Source organism: Astatotilapia calliptera, chromosome 12, assembly GCF_964374335.1.
Source record: "Astatotilapia calliptera chromosome 12, fAstCal68.1, whole genome shotgun sequence".
In the NCBI taxonomy this organism is placed as follows: Eukaryota; Metazoa; Chordata; class Actinopteri; order Cichliformes; family Cichlidae; genus Astatotilapia; species Astatotilapia calliptera.
In genome coordinates, this window is record NC_137433.1 from 19,524,291 (window position 1) to 19,538,615 (window position 14,325).

General features: G+C 42.9%; 1 protein-coding gene across 2 annotated transcripts in view; it reads left to right on the forward strand.

Annotated features, from left to right (window-relative positions):
- The first annotated feature begins 1,237 nt into the window (after positions 1–1,237).
- The window catches only part of ssbp2a (single stranded DNA binding protein 2a), a 58,614-nt gene continuing 45,526 nt past the window's right edge, over positions 1,238–14,325 (forward strand). Inside the window, exon 1 of one of the 2 annotated variants that reach the window (XM_026187035.2) lies at positions 1,238–1,400. In XM_026187035.2, the coding sequence (XP_026042820.1) occupies positions 1,345–1,400 (56 nt within the window). In that variant the 5' untranslated portion in view covers positions 1,238–1,344. The remainder of the gene's footprint in view (positions 1,401–14,325) is intronic. The other variant, XM_026187033.2, reaches the window with a different exon arrangement.

The window sequence follows — 14,325 nt, forward strand, 5'->3', positions numbered from 1 at the left end:
TCATAGCAGCATGACATAGCACTTCTTCCCTGCTGCATTTTCCAGCCACACTCATACATACAGTGTTTCTATCACTGATTCTCACTCAGCTACTATCATGCACTGTATATACTACATGCTTCTTTGTGTTGTGTGTGAGCTTCAGCAGGAGAACGTTGTTGCAAAATCAAGCCAGCAAGCTGCTAACTTACCTGAAGTGAGAGTTGCAGGCTTTGACCACAGAAAGGCGCTTACTTTCTGTGAACATCCATCCATCCTTATTTCTTAACTGTTTAACCATCTTAAAGTTACAAGGGCGCTATAGCTTATCCAAGCTGTCACAGAGCAAGAGGACATACCTGATGTGAAGTAAATGCACTGAGAATGATATGTAAGCATGAAAGTGTGCTTTTGAGACACTGGATAGTAAATGTATCCAAACTTGTGTTTCCTATTACCATCAAACAAACATTTTACTGTTGCCCACGTGAGGACTGGGGTTCCACTTTTGATCAAACTCACATACATTATGTAGCAGGAATTCCTACAGGTGGTCCTACAAAGTTTAATGCTCATCACCCTCGCTGTCTTTCAGCAGATGTGACATTAGTGTTTCAGCGGATTTCCCGAACATTTCCTCTTGGTGTTGCAGCTGCACTGTAGCAGCACTACGTATGATGTATGTACAGGAAGGCTTATAAGGCAACCGCATCTTCTAAAAGAATGTGTTGTTTTCTCTCTCTCTGTAGAGCCCGACTGTTCCCGACATGCTCCGCTTCCCACATGTTTGGATGTCTTCACACCTATGTAAATAAACACCAATGGAAAAGCAGTTATTTGCTGGAGCTGTTTGTGCAGTGAGCTGCGTGTGCGTCGGTAGAGGGTGTGATTGTCTATAAAAGGAGCATCCAAAGCCAGTTGTTTAAAAATCCTAGTTGGACTGTTTCAAATCCCCCCTCCTCTTCTCAGTTTGCACTAAGCAAGAGGATATGTGTGTGTGTGAGTGTTTGTGTGTGTCGAAACTACATGGCAGGAGAGCCTTTCCAATCAGGGGAATGGGAAGGGGATAGATGCTGACAGACAGACAGACTTCAGACAGGCAGGGAGACAGAAGGATAGACGGTAGAGCACAGAAAGAAAAAGAGAGCTATATGGAGAGAAAGAGGAGGTGGGTGGAGTTACTCTGAAAGGGGGCGTGGACACACAGCTGTCACTCACTGGCGGTAGCCATGGAGAACGGGCGGTCCTGAACAGCAGGACATCCAATGGGAGACGACGCTGCTTGTGTCACCATGGTGACGGGGCTGTGCCCAGGGAGGTTGTGATGGGTTGACAGGTGCGTGACAATCGGAGCTCTCTGCAAGCATGTACGCCAAAGGCAAGAGTAGCAACGTGCCGTCCGACAGCCAAGCCAGAGAAAAGTAAGTTTTATTTATGGGGGAGGAAACCGCGGCTGTGAGGGAAGTTCACGAGCGGCCGGGGGCAGTCACACACAGAGCTGCGGGAGGGGAGGGCGCAAGGCGATACACTCAGCGGCGTGGGTCTCTCAGCTCAGCGCTGTGCACGGCTCAGAAAGTTGACTGCTTTGGGTTTTCTTTGAGAAAAGACAGACATTTTATCTGCCGGTTGTAAATGTTGTTAAGCGGGAAAGGTTCAGTTTTACCAAGCTTGTTTCACCTTGCCAGAATTTTACTTCCAATGCGCTTTAAAAATAAAAATAAATTACGAATCCAGCAAACACCTTCCTTTCTTCTGTAAATGTTTTGGCGTCTTGAGCATGTTGATTGTTTGATTTCATTCTCATTTTGTTCATTCTTTTTTCTTCAGTCATTACTAGTTTTGGCTGGTGTATGCTTTTCACACACGCGGTCAGGATCGAACAGTTTAGAGAGAAACTAGATGTTCAAGGTCTGGTGTCGGCGGCAGCAGCTGGAAAGTCCGCGCATTTGACCGCTCGAAAACTGCTGTGTTTGGAGCGTGTTGCTTTGCACAGAGGCTGCCTTGCTTCAGATGCCGTGTTCCGCGGGTCCGGTCCTGCTACAAGCTGCCCCAGATGGGGCTTGTGAAAACGGACAGTCACGCTGTCGTCGCGCTTGGGGAGACGGAGACTGTCGATCCGGTTATTTTAAAGTAGTTGGACACGTACTGTGGGTGTCCAGCAAATTTGTGTTGACATATCAGCTGTTGTTTTTTTTTGTTTTTTTTTTATATATATAATAGAAATGCTTGTCATGGCTGTACTGCCTGTGTGTCTTGTCCACTAACACGGGAGTGGAGGGCTTTTTTTCTACCCTCCTGATTAAACAAGCTTTTTTTTTTTTTTTAAACATTCTACAGTAAGGTCAGCTGCAATGGCTCCATGTGTTTTACGCATTTATCTAACCAGCAAATGATCCCTGGTTCGATCCCAAGAGGAGACACAAATCTCTTGGGGCTTGCTTCAGGAAGGGCGTCCGGCATAAAAATCAAATATGCGGTGCTACCCGCTGTGGCGACCCCACGTGAATAAGAGAGCAGTCGAAATTAGCTTTCTTTCTTTCTTTCTTTCTTGTAAGGTCAGTTGTGAAGGTGGACATGTTAGTGACATAAAATAGAGGCTGTGTTAATATAAACTGTGGTTGATAGCCTCTTTTTTTTGATGCATGGGAACTAACAGGATATTCCCACACCTGATGCACTGGGTCAGGAGCATGTCTTGATTCAGCTTCACTGGCCAGGCTTCCTGCAGACAGGGTGATCACAGTTGTAGCCTGTGCTCTCCCTGTCTGCAGGGACAGCTTATTGCCACCTGTGAGAGTAGGGCAAAGTTAGTGCAGATATTGTCTCTATCGTCTCACTTTGACTGCCAGATACTGCAACTCGTTTATTGTGTCTTTTAAATCCAGTTCGCCTCCATTGGTCAACAGCGTGATTGAGTGTTCATCCCTTGAGCCCCATTCTTTATTCCAAATCAATATGAAAGGACTGAAAAGTGAGACTCTTATCGCTGCCTTATCGTGTGCACTGACTCAGAGGCTCCGATGGAGAGCTTCCTCCAGGCCTGGGAGATACTGTGTGTGAAAACATGCATGCATCTGTGTGTGTGTGTGTGTGTGTGTCTTGGCATAAGATTTTGAAGTGGTTCTGCAGTCTCCTGTGATGAAGTTCACATTTGCAAGCTGCTGCTAAAGGTACATCAGCACAAACAACAAAGAGGCAAAGCTATAATGAGGAGACACACTAACTTTATGTGACTAAACGTTTACATCAAAGTCGATTTATTTAATGGAACTGAGCCATCTACCTAGCGGATTGTTTAAATTGCGTACACGAGTTAGAGGTGAGCTCAAAGGGAACTTCTTACTTTTCCTGGTTAATTCAGACTTCTTTGCTTTTGCCGATCATTTTGTTATCTGTGTTTACACTTCGACGCAAGATTGATGTTCCACTGGGCATTACAGCCAAGACCATGTCGACAAAAGAAGGGAACGCGTGTCAAGAAAACGCTAGATGAAAAGGCAGTGGAAGGCAACAAAATCGAGGAAGCCAAAAGTTTCATTTGTCTCTTAACAAGCAGCCTTGTTTATCAGTGGTGTGTATCAGAGGAGCAGAGCAGGCCCGGCGCTGCCGAGTCTTCAGTTGTTTCTCATTTCTGCAGCGCAGCAGGGGATCAGAGAGTGGGAGAGACAGAGGGCAACAACAGATTGAGGAGAAAAGGAAGGAGGAGGGGAGAGAGTAGGACTGAGGGAATTTGCTGGATCATTAGTTTACAGTGTTGTAGTATTGACCTCAGAATGGACCCCTGCAGACACGGGGCCCTGGCGTCTCGCCCATGTAGATACAGAGAAACTCTAAATACAACTGACCTCTGAAGATTTTATGTTTGTGTGTGTGTGTGTGTGTGTGTGTGTGTGTGTGATAAACATCTGAAACATGTAGTCTGTCCTTGCTAGAGATGCATTTTGGGAATATGCTTTTTTTTCTATCTCATGTGTCCACACTATAAAAATTCAGTTCATTTCAGTTTTATTTATATAGTGCTAAATCACAGCAAAAGTCACTTGAAGGTGCTTTATATTGCAAAATAAAGACCCCAAAATAATAGAGAGAAAACCCCAACAGCCAGATCACCTGCCTATTAACAAACACTTGGTGACAGTGGGGAAGAAAAACTCCCTTTTAACAGGTAGAAACCCATGGCAGGACCAGGCTTAGGGGTGTGCAGGTATTTGATGTAAATGGTAGGAGCTGAAGAGAGAGCGAAACAATCCATAAAAGTTTATATTTCACTACAAACACAGATGTCACGCTTGAATTTAAAATCTTATTCAACTTTCTCTGTACAGTGTAACTAAGCTGCAAGATCATTTACAGTATTGTAGTGGGAATTATTATTTTCTTTCTTATTTGCATATATTACATGGCAAACATTAAGAAACACCCACTGCACAAAACATTTGAAGCACATTTTGCTGAAGGTAGGGGGAAAGCTGTTATCACTTATCAATTTCCTTTATATAATTTGTACCTTTCATGCTGGAGGATATGCAGATAAAGAGAAGCAGATGAGCGAGAAAAGGAAATGTTTTAAAGTATTGTTCTTCCCAATCATAAGAAATAACAATAATAATCAAAAACATATTGTCATACTCGTCAATTATGGTGTCACCGCATGCTGATTATTCAAGTTGGATGTGCCGCACAGTGTCTGGAACATATCTGCCTCTGAGAAAGGCGCAGAGACACATGGGCTTAGGAAGGATAGCTGAGATTTTGTTTGTGAGGCTCAAAGCCCCCAAAAGAAAGACATTTGAAATATTCAGGTGTGCAAAAACAGTAGCCCAAGTTGCAGACCACTTGCAGCAAGGTGTATCTGGATGTCTGATGCTGAGTAAAACTTAAAAATATAATCCTGACGCATGCATTTTTAAAGAGAGTTTTCTCGTATTTATACCCTACGTCCGCGAATATCTGAGAATAGGCTGTCTTTATGCCTTTGCACCAGTAATGAACACTTTGTCTGGCTTTTAAGACAGCAACACTGCTCTGGTCTCTCTTCTCTCTCTGTGTGCTACCTGTGTTATGGTCTGCGCTTGATTTTGATTCAGAGTGACAGTACACGACCACTGACTGTGTACTGCAGTTGTTCAACGAGTGTAGGTTTCAGTCGCTGGCAGTTAGAGGACACATTCCACATAGTTCTGGGATTGTGGTCCTGACTGAGTTGCATTGCAGCACATAGTACAAATTCCTTTTCTCCTTTTTCCTGAGTGAGTATTGAGTCATGGAACAAACTCTGCCTCAAATGCTCACAGATGCTTGTTTTGTCCATTTTTCCAGTGCTCACAGCTCTATAAATTGCTTTTCAGGTGTTTCCTAAAGATCATGTAAAGTCAGGGTTTAAAAAACAAAACAAACAACCTATAGCATAGGAATGTGTAACTAGTATAGGTATGTGCCATTTCATTCAGTCTGGTTCAGGTACCAAGCATCAGTCTTGGTGCAGACTTAAGCATTTTCTGCTCTTGTAAGGATCATCATTACACACACACACACACACACACACACACACACACACACACACACACACACACACACACACACACACAGCTACTTCTAAACCGAGACACCTCAAAATCCTGCCAGGAGGCTGCCAATGCAGCATTGCGCAGACTGAGGCAAAGCAGTGCATGCTGGGAGTGTTTATCCGACAGAAGCAATTCAGGCTGCCACTCTGGCTCTGACAGTGAGTCGCATTACAGTGGAACTACAATAAAAATAGCTGTATCTCTCTCCCAGATGCACTCACGCACCGCAAGCTCACAATGCATTGGATAAACTGTGCAGGGAATCACATTTTCCCCATGCCAGCTGCCACCTGATGAATGTAATTGATGAGGGTTTTTTTTTGTTTTGCTTGTTTTGTTCACTACATTTCGTCGTCCTTGAGCAATGATATAGGTGCAATCATTAGAACAAAGAGGAAACCTATTTGTTATGGCAGGAGCAAAAGAATGTAGCCCGAGGGTAAACATATGTTGCTGGTCAGCTTGGATGGTAAAATGAGAGGTTAAGTATGGGAAATAAGCATGAAAACATGAATGCTGGAAGAGTTTAAAATTTGAAATAAACTCCACAGCTAAGCGGTAAAAAAATGAAAAGGGACGGACGGATGAAAGAAAGATTAAAGAGGTTTTTCTTTCTTTCACTGAGGTCAGACGAGGTCAGGTGATGTCCTACAGGACCGCACGGTCTAATGCTCTGTAATGGCTCTGTGTCGAACCTCCCCACTCTATACACACATCCCACTCTCCATGGATCACTTACATTGGTAAGTGGCCACACCTGGTTCTGTTGGCTCAACTCCCATGCATAAGCCCCATACATAAGATCCACGTGGTAGGCCTCAGCATGAGCTTTTCCTTTTGTTTAAGTGGATAAAGAACAATATAAATGTGCGTGATTACGTGTCTGCGTATCTGTATTAATCTTTGCTGTTCTGGTCAATAGAGAGGATGCTACATGTGTTAGCCTGCAATCCCATCTGAGCTGTCTGCTCACAGCACTTTTCTCCATATGCTTCATCCCTCAAAATCAACCTCCATCTGTCTGTCACGCTGCCATTGTGGATGTGAACTACAACATCCAGTGATCATTACACAGCTAATAGCCTTGCCAGCTCTCAAGGGATGCCTCGAGAACAACTGTTAGAACACGGAGAACTGTCACCGCTCTCTGTCGTCTGCGTTCGCCAACACTGACTGTCAGTGAAAGATAGCAACTTAAAACTGCTTCTAGTGTAATCGCCACAGTGTTTTTAGATTAGCATCAGTCTGGGATTACAAGAAAACCAGAGGAGAAATGCAGCTCTGGTGTATTTTCTTTCTGGGGTATACAGAGCTCTCTTCAAATCAAAGTGATAATGACAGTTTGACAAGGCTTTGATAGAAAACACTTTTTAACCTGCTGAACACATAGAAGGCTGGTAAAAGTCCTCTTTTATCTGCTGGCATCCCTCCTAGTTTCTCTCTTATCCCTTCTGCCAGAGATGTAACTTGCCACAGAACTGCTATCAAAGCGGCGGCCTCTTATTGAGCTGTATGAGGCAGAAGGGAAATGGCCTCTGATCGACGCAGGGAGGAAAAAAAGGTCTGAGGTGTCAATCAACACACAGGACCCTGAAGAAGGCACCCTCACAGGACGCCTTGGGGTGCTTGGGAAGGATCGACGTGACAAAAGGCCTCTGTCGGCATCAGATAGCATGTGGGAAAGAAGGAGAAAAGAACAGAAGAGGGCATGGCATCCTGAATTTCTTTTATCGCTTCCCAAAAAATAGGCTAAGGATGAGAGAGTTTATCACCTTGTGCTGGTCCCTTAGGACCCCATGGGTGTCCCTGAGTGCTTTTGTTTTAATTAGAAACACATTATCACATCATTTCTCTTCTCTTCTCTTCTCTTCTCTTCTCTTCTCTTCTCTTCTCTTCTCTTCTCTTCTCTTCTCTTCTCTTCTCTTCTCTTCTCTTCTCTTCTCTTCTCTTCTCTTCTCTCGTTTGACTCTTTAAGTTAGAGCTGCTGTGCCGCTCGTGGTTTTAAAGCTGTGCACAAATGCCCAGTTTTAAAGGTGTTTTGTCTCTCAGGCAGTCTTTTCTCATGGCATTTGATGTTGTTTTGTCATGAAATTACCCAGACTAACTTAAAAAACATGTTTTGGCCAGATCTTCCACCTCTAGGTATGATGAGACACAAAAGAGAAATGAGGGAGGCTGTGACTGGAGAGCTCCAGGCAAAAGTAAACTCCATTAATGGAAACACACACAGACTCGGGCCAAGAGTGCTTTTAGATGATCTAAAGCGTGTTTTTGTTTGTCAGTTTAAAGCAGTATTTTCATATTGCACTCTTTAATTTCTTTTTAAATCAGCGTGTATTTAAAATATCACACTTACATTTACAAAAACTCTTCCCTTACCCGATATAACTCGCATTGCTGTAGTAAGCACCGTAGTGTAGCTGCAGATGCTGCTCTGCCTGCCCCCCCCAACCTCAGCCTGCTGAGTATAGTGGAGGTTGGTTGGAGGCCTCTCTGCTGATATTCGTCCATCATTGATATGCAAGCTGCATCGCACAGGCACTAGCGCAAGGTTAAGCATGCGTGACGACCAGGCTTCGGAACTGCTTCAGACACTCTCTCTCTATCCCTCTCTCGCTCCTGCACCCACATGCAAAAACACATTATTTTTCTTTGCTTCCTCACTACCTTGCCCTCATTTCTCCTCTGTCTCTTTCTCACTTGTCCCTGCTAATTTCTGAGAAGTAAAGCCATGGAGTTGTCCTCTTTTATTTTAGATGCATCGTCTTTAGATGACAGGCTGTCTGCCCACTGATCCCTGCAAAGTCCATGGTGACATCTCATTTCTCCCCAGTGAAATCCAAGATGGAATATCCTCGTGTTTACGATTTAAATCGCTTAAAGTCCACTTAATGCCAATTTCTACCATTGAAGAGCAGGAAGGACAAAAGAGTGAGACCAGGTGGGCAACAGGGACGCAGCAGGACTCACCAACTCTGATCCAGTGCTAGCTACACGTGAATTAGCTGGAAATATTGTGTACAAAAAGTGTGTTTTTAAAAAAATATTTTCTGTGTGTGTGTGTGTTTTTAATTATTGTAATTTGCAGACACTTTGGTGCATACATTTTCTGCAAATTTTTACAACCTCATGTTACAGAAAAACATTCCTCTGAATGGTTAGTCATTTATTTCTACTTCCTCCAGAGCCTTCATACAGGCCTTAATAGCTTCACATTTCTCCCCAAATTGCTTCAGATTGCCTTCATCTGTATCAGCTTTTTTCAATCTCATCTCGAAGCTTTGTTGTTCAAAAGAACAGAGGCCTATTAGAGTCCCGTAGACAGGAATTCAAATCCTATAAGATTAGAGTGGTGCAGTCCTCCCAGTCATCTCCTTCTCCCTCTGTTTTTAATTGTCGTTGATTGTGGAATGCTGTATTGTGCGAGCCGAACAAAGATTGTGTGCCACCGGACGATGTGTGGAGCTAGCAGGAGAGGAGCGCGTCCCACGCCGTCGCATTCCAGGTCCTGCGTGCTGCTGAATGACAGACCAAGCTCAGTAGAGGGAATGGCAGTGGATACATGCCACAGTGTCAGTGTGTTTGGGCAAGAGTGTGTGCATACAGAAGAAAGCAAGAGAGAAAAATGCTGTATATGGTGAACAATAAAGAAATTGAGTGATTGCATGTCTAAACAACTAAATGCTGTCTGAAGAATGGATGTCCACCCAGATATAAAACAGGACAAATGAAGAAAAATCATATTTCTTGTGGTGGAAAAAAATCCTTCCCATTTCTTCTTTTTAATTCTTATTGGTGAAGACTTTTTACTAAGGATTTTTTACTCTTTATTTCTTAAATATACTTTTATTATTAGGAATGAATTTCAAAGCAAAACTGAATTTCCTTCAACAGAAAAAGCAAATTCATATTGAATATGTACTGCTCCTTAAACACCATAATGGTTTGTTTAAATAAATACTACATTTATGTTGTTTTTTGTTTTTTTTTTAAATCACCTTTTGAACTATCTTATTGCTACAAGTATTGGTTTATTGGTGGGTAAAATGAAGGCATAAAGTAGGGGTAAAACCATAGCTCCAGTCCTCCTAATCCAATGACGGGGATGAATTTGCTCCACTTGTTGAATGGCTCAGTTGCCTCTGTGTGAACGCCACCTCTCTCGCATACCTCATATTTATCAGTCGCACTTCCAGTCGTGGTGGAAAAGCGATTTCCTTTTTTATTCTTGCATAATGTTGCTTTAACTCTCGTATTTTCCAGTAAACTCTTGAGAACAGACTTTTGCAGTGATTAAGCGAGTATGATCACTAAGTGTCGCCATCAAAGTTCTCTCTGTAAACAGCAGTTTAATATTCTGGGGTTTATGGCTGTATTGCATTCAAGATTTACTGTAATAGCTTGTAGAGAAAGTTGAACAAGGAAAACTCTCCTAAAAATCATTGGTGTTCTTTCAGCTGTGAAATTAAACAAACTCCCCACGAGAGGTGACTCAATCTGAACAAATCAAAGCCAATGAAATGGAACTCAAATTAAGAAAGTGATGGATTTGCCTACCCCATTATTTGATTTATCCACTTTACATGTTCTGCAAACAAATTACAGTTGCAGGAGGGGGGGAAAACTCACTGGCTGAAACTTATGTGTAAATGACAGACTTTCACATGAAGGACACAACAGAAATTTTTGCTCACTTACACTGTTGGTAAACAGTGAGTTACTCATCACGCTCTCTCGCCATCTCCCTCTGTTTTCTCCCCTCTCTGATAAGCTGGCATTTCCTGTTATCTCAGCCCTGGGCATTGTTGTCTGCTCTGTGATACAGTAGAGTCTCTGCACTGCTGACAGAACAAGAGCTGGTTCACTCTGTCTGATTGTGCTTGTATATGGCAGGGAGCATTGCTTCCTTTTTACATTTCTGTTCAAGTCTTAATTGCAACCCCCCCCTTCTCCTCGGTTAGACGGCGTTCTGTCTCTCGACTGTTTCTCATGTGATCGTAACGGCCTTTGGGTGTAGCTTTTTGAGGACACGGTGTGTTCTGTCCTTAGAGCACAGGGTGGGGATTCACAACTGCAGCTGTATTATGGTTAGAGTATCTTGATTAGTTGGCTTTTATCATTGTCTGCCTGTAGCTTAGCTTATGTCGTGAGCTGACGCTATTCTTGTGTTAGTCATATCCTGTGTCAGTGCATTTGCAGTGCACTGTAGTTCCCAAACTGTGGAATTTTTCAGCTTTTCTAAATGGAATATTTTGGGCCTTTTAGAGATATGTTAATAAAACCGTTTTACACATAGATTACGGAGCGATCTGTAATTAGAATTCATCCGGGAAACTAAAACTTAGACTTAGTCTTTCATCAGCATTTATGAAATAATTTATAATTCAAACATAATAAGCTGTGCTTTTTTTAATATTTGTTGTTCAAGCAGCTATTTTACAGCATTTATTTTCACCTTGTATTGGAGTATCCCAAGGGAGGTTGCGGGAGGAGAGGATTCTGGGATCTCTAGTTAATGAAAGGTAAACACAGAGTCTACACTGAGGTGAGCCAAAGAATGCAGGACTCTTCCTCTCTGTCAGGATATGAGCTTCATTCTTTTGACTTTAACACATGATATCTCACCTTTGGCAATTTCTCATCTTTGCTGGAGCAAGGTTTCAGTGAAAAACTACTTTATGATTTACAGTCAAGAAGAGTTTTTACCTTTAACTCTTTTCCGCTATAAAGATGATATTTTATGACCTTCCTTGTATCCTTAAGACATGGGTTGGTGACCGTTAGAATAGTTTCTGGGTTTTTCAGAGGGCAGCTGCTTAGACAGAGACCACCCTCACTAACTTCTGAGGCACAGCCAGTCATTTTGTTCTATAAGACAGCCTGAAATATGACACAAAATGCTCAGGTTGGAAAAGAGTTTCCTCCTTAGTAGACTTTCAAGAGGTAAAGAGTTAACGTTCAAACTATGTAACCCTCCATCTTAGTGGTTTATCAGCTAATTGCGAAATTGCTGGTCAACCTGTAACAGCTAGCGTCATTCAGCTCAACCATTCTTAACCAGCGCTGGCTGCAGTGTTTTGTTTTTTGGGGTCTTTTTTTGCCGAGCCGGTTATAGAGCATTCAGGCTTGTCGCTGAGCCAAAACTTCACCAAGGGCTTTACTATGTGATGTGGAACGAGAGGGATAAAGGCTACGACAAACATTTGCTCTGTAAAGCAGCATGTGAGACCATCTCGGTGCAGACGAAACGCTGAAGACGAGCAGATAAAACACAGTTTATTTTACTACAAGTGTCTTTCCTCAGGCTGTTTCCATGCTGGATTATAACACGTGTTTTGTTAATCTTCAAAGAGGTAGTGAACTTTTCCCTCCCGCTCCTCCCAAACTCTCAGCTACACGCCAAACCTGCAGCTGAAGTAAGCCCGTGCGGAGACGAGTCGGCATCAGAGAGAATATACTTTATACAAATATCTCTATTCAAGTGCTCGGAGCCATTAGAGAGATCCCAGGGGACATGGTGGAAGGGTAATGGAGAATATAGATTTAACTTGTGACCATCAGCAAAAATGCCAATTAGAAATGCATCAGTGAGCCCCGGCAATAGAGCCACAGCACACTGCCAGTTGGGGATTAATTTAAGGCATGAATTTGACTAAGATGTTGCAAGAAGTTAAAGGATCTAATGAAAGTCTTTGAACAGTTTTGTCAAGTAATAAATCATCACCGGTGATCAAAGTTTTCTTCTCTACAGTGACGCAAACTTATCCACACGCAAGTGTTCATTGTATTTTTGCCAGTCTTTGGCTTAAATAACAATAAAAGCCTCTCAAAGGCATTACGGCCAATTAGAATCTGTGTTTAAACATGAAAAGGCAAAAAAAAAAAAAAAAGCCTTATTTAGTGAATTTGGCAAATTCAGTAGATTCAACGCGTGCTCTCAAGCTCTTTTGAGTCGCATTTGGTTCCCCTTTTACAAATCCTGTGTTACGGTGAGCGACAGCAGCGCGGCTGCTCATAATGTTGTCCTCTTCGGTTTTGCTCACTGGCTGCAGCATCACTCCTCTTCTGCTCAGTCCTGACCTCCCTCCACAGCTCCTTTCATTAATCATTTACTCTCTACCTCTCTCTTTCTCTTTCAGCCTCCCTCTTCTTCAGTCTCATTTGTCTCTCTCTTCCTCTCTGCCCCCTGGATCTCCTGTTGCTGCTAATCTTTATCTATTTATCTTTCTCTCCATCCCTCCATCTTTATCTCCCTTTTGACTGGTAAATTACCAATCTTTGTCCACTCTCAGTGCTGTCGGGGTGCATCATTGCCTCTCCCTTCTGTAATCTTCCCTTTCTGGAATTTTCTGCCTGACTTTTTGATCCTGTATGAATTTGTGCTCTGAGAATAGCTTATATTAACATGTGCTGTAGGCGGCGCACAACACTTTCAAGCGATTTATTTACTCGCACCTATAGCTGTCAAACTCCCCCTGCACAGATTCATTAAAACTATACCTTTACCTAATGAAAGCGCTTCACGGATAAGTCTACTGGAACCTGATTTTTTCCATTTAAAGTGATTTGGCCGTGATCCCAGTGTGGTACCTTTCCCAGACAAGGTGTGTGCATAAGTAGTCCTGTGTTAATGATATTCTTTGGTGTATAAAGACTCTATAAGCCCCATGGTTGTTTGGACTCTTGTTTTTTTTTCTTCCCTCTGTTGTTTTCCTGAAGCTCTGCGTATAAGATGAATAATTCAGCATTGTAATGGGTCTATATTTGTCGTTGTTTATCTTGCCTCTGTGCCCCCACCACCCTCATCGCTGCCCCACCACCATCTCCTCCAAGCTTTCACTTGTCTGTCTGTCTGTCTGGCGAGCGGAGCTGCTCTACCCGCAGAGGATGCTCCACTTTAATGAATGAAGTGAAGTCATTTAGCAGGGCTCTTAATGGCACATAAAACCCCGCTGCTAGGCTTGATTAATCAGGGAAAGTGTTTGGCTGTCACACACAGGGCTGTCCTCAGCAGGGGCAGCAGCTTGATCGCCGCGCTCCCTTTTATGGCGGGGTCCCTCTCTGTCCTCGCCAGATTCATCAGGAGCCCGAGCTGCCGGAGCCTCACAGAGGCTTGATTTGGAGAGATGGATCCCGTAGCATTCAGTGTAGGCTCGGCACGACGAAGACGATAACGCTTACGATCATACCTCCAACTCAAAGACAGGTGTCTGTGATTTGTGTTGCCATTGTGGCCCAGCGCTGTGTGTTGGGGTGTGATATCACTTAGGATGTCTCAAGGATGTAACGAAAACGGTGTAAAACATTGTGTGTTTTAGGTGGCTGGGTGATAATTAATAAAAAAGAAAAAAATCCAACTAAAAAACAGTAAATGTGTTGATTTGTTAAATTTTTTTTTTTTTTTTTTTTTTAGCACTCCCAAATGCTGATCTCAGTACCTGCCTCAGAATTTCTGTGAGTCAGGTAATAAAAAAGCAGCCATGTGGTTGTTCTGTACCTATATTTAAAGCCTGCTTTGACATAACGATGACCAGTCTCTAATCAAGCATTTGCATGATGCTAATTGGTAAAGTGGCTCAGTTTTATGCAGGGCGCCTTCCTCTATACTTGTGATTACTGCTGTCACTGTCTGTATTGCATCAGTCACATATGCTGCAAAATTATGTAACATGGCAAAAGTCTAAAAAAATAATAATAAATCTCAACATTCGGCTGTCAAGCTGCAGAGGATCGCTAAAGTAGATCCTCACTGAGACGAGCTGGAAGGCACTGAGTGATG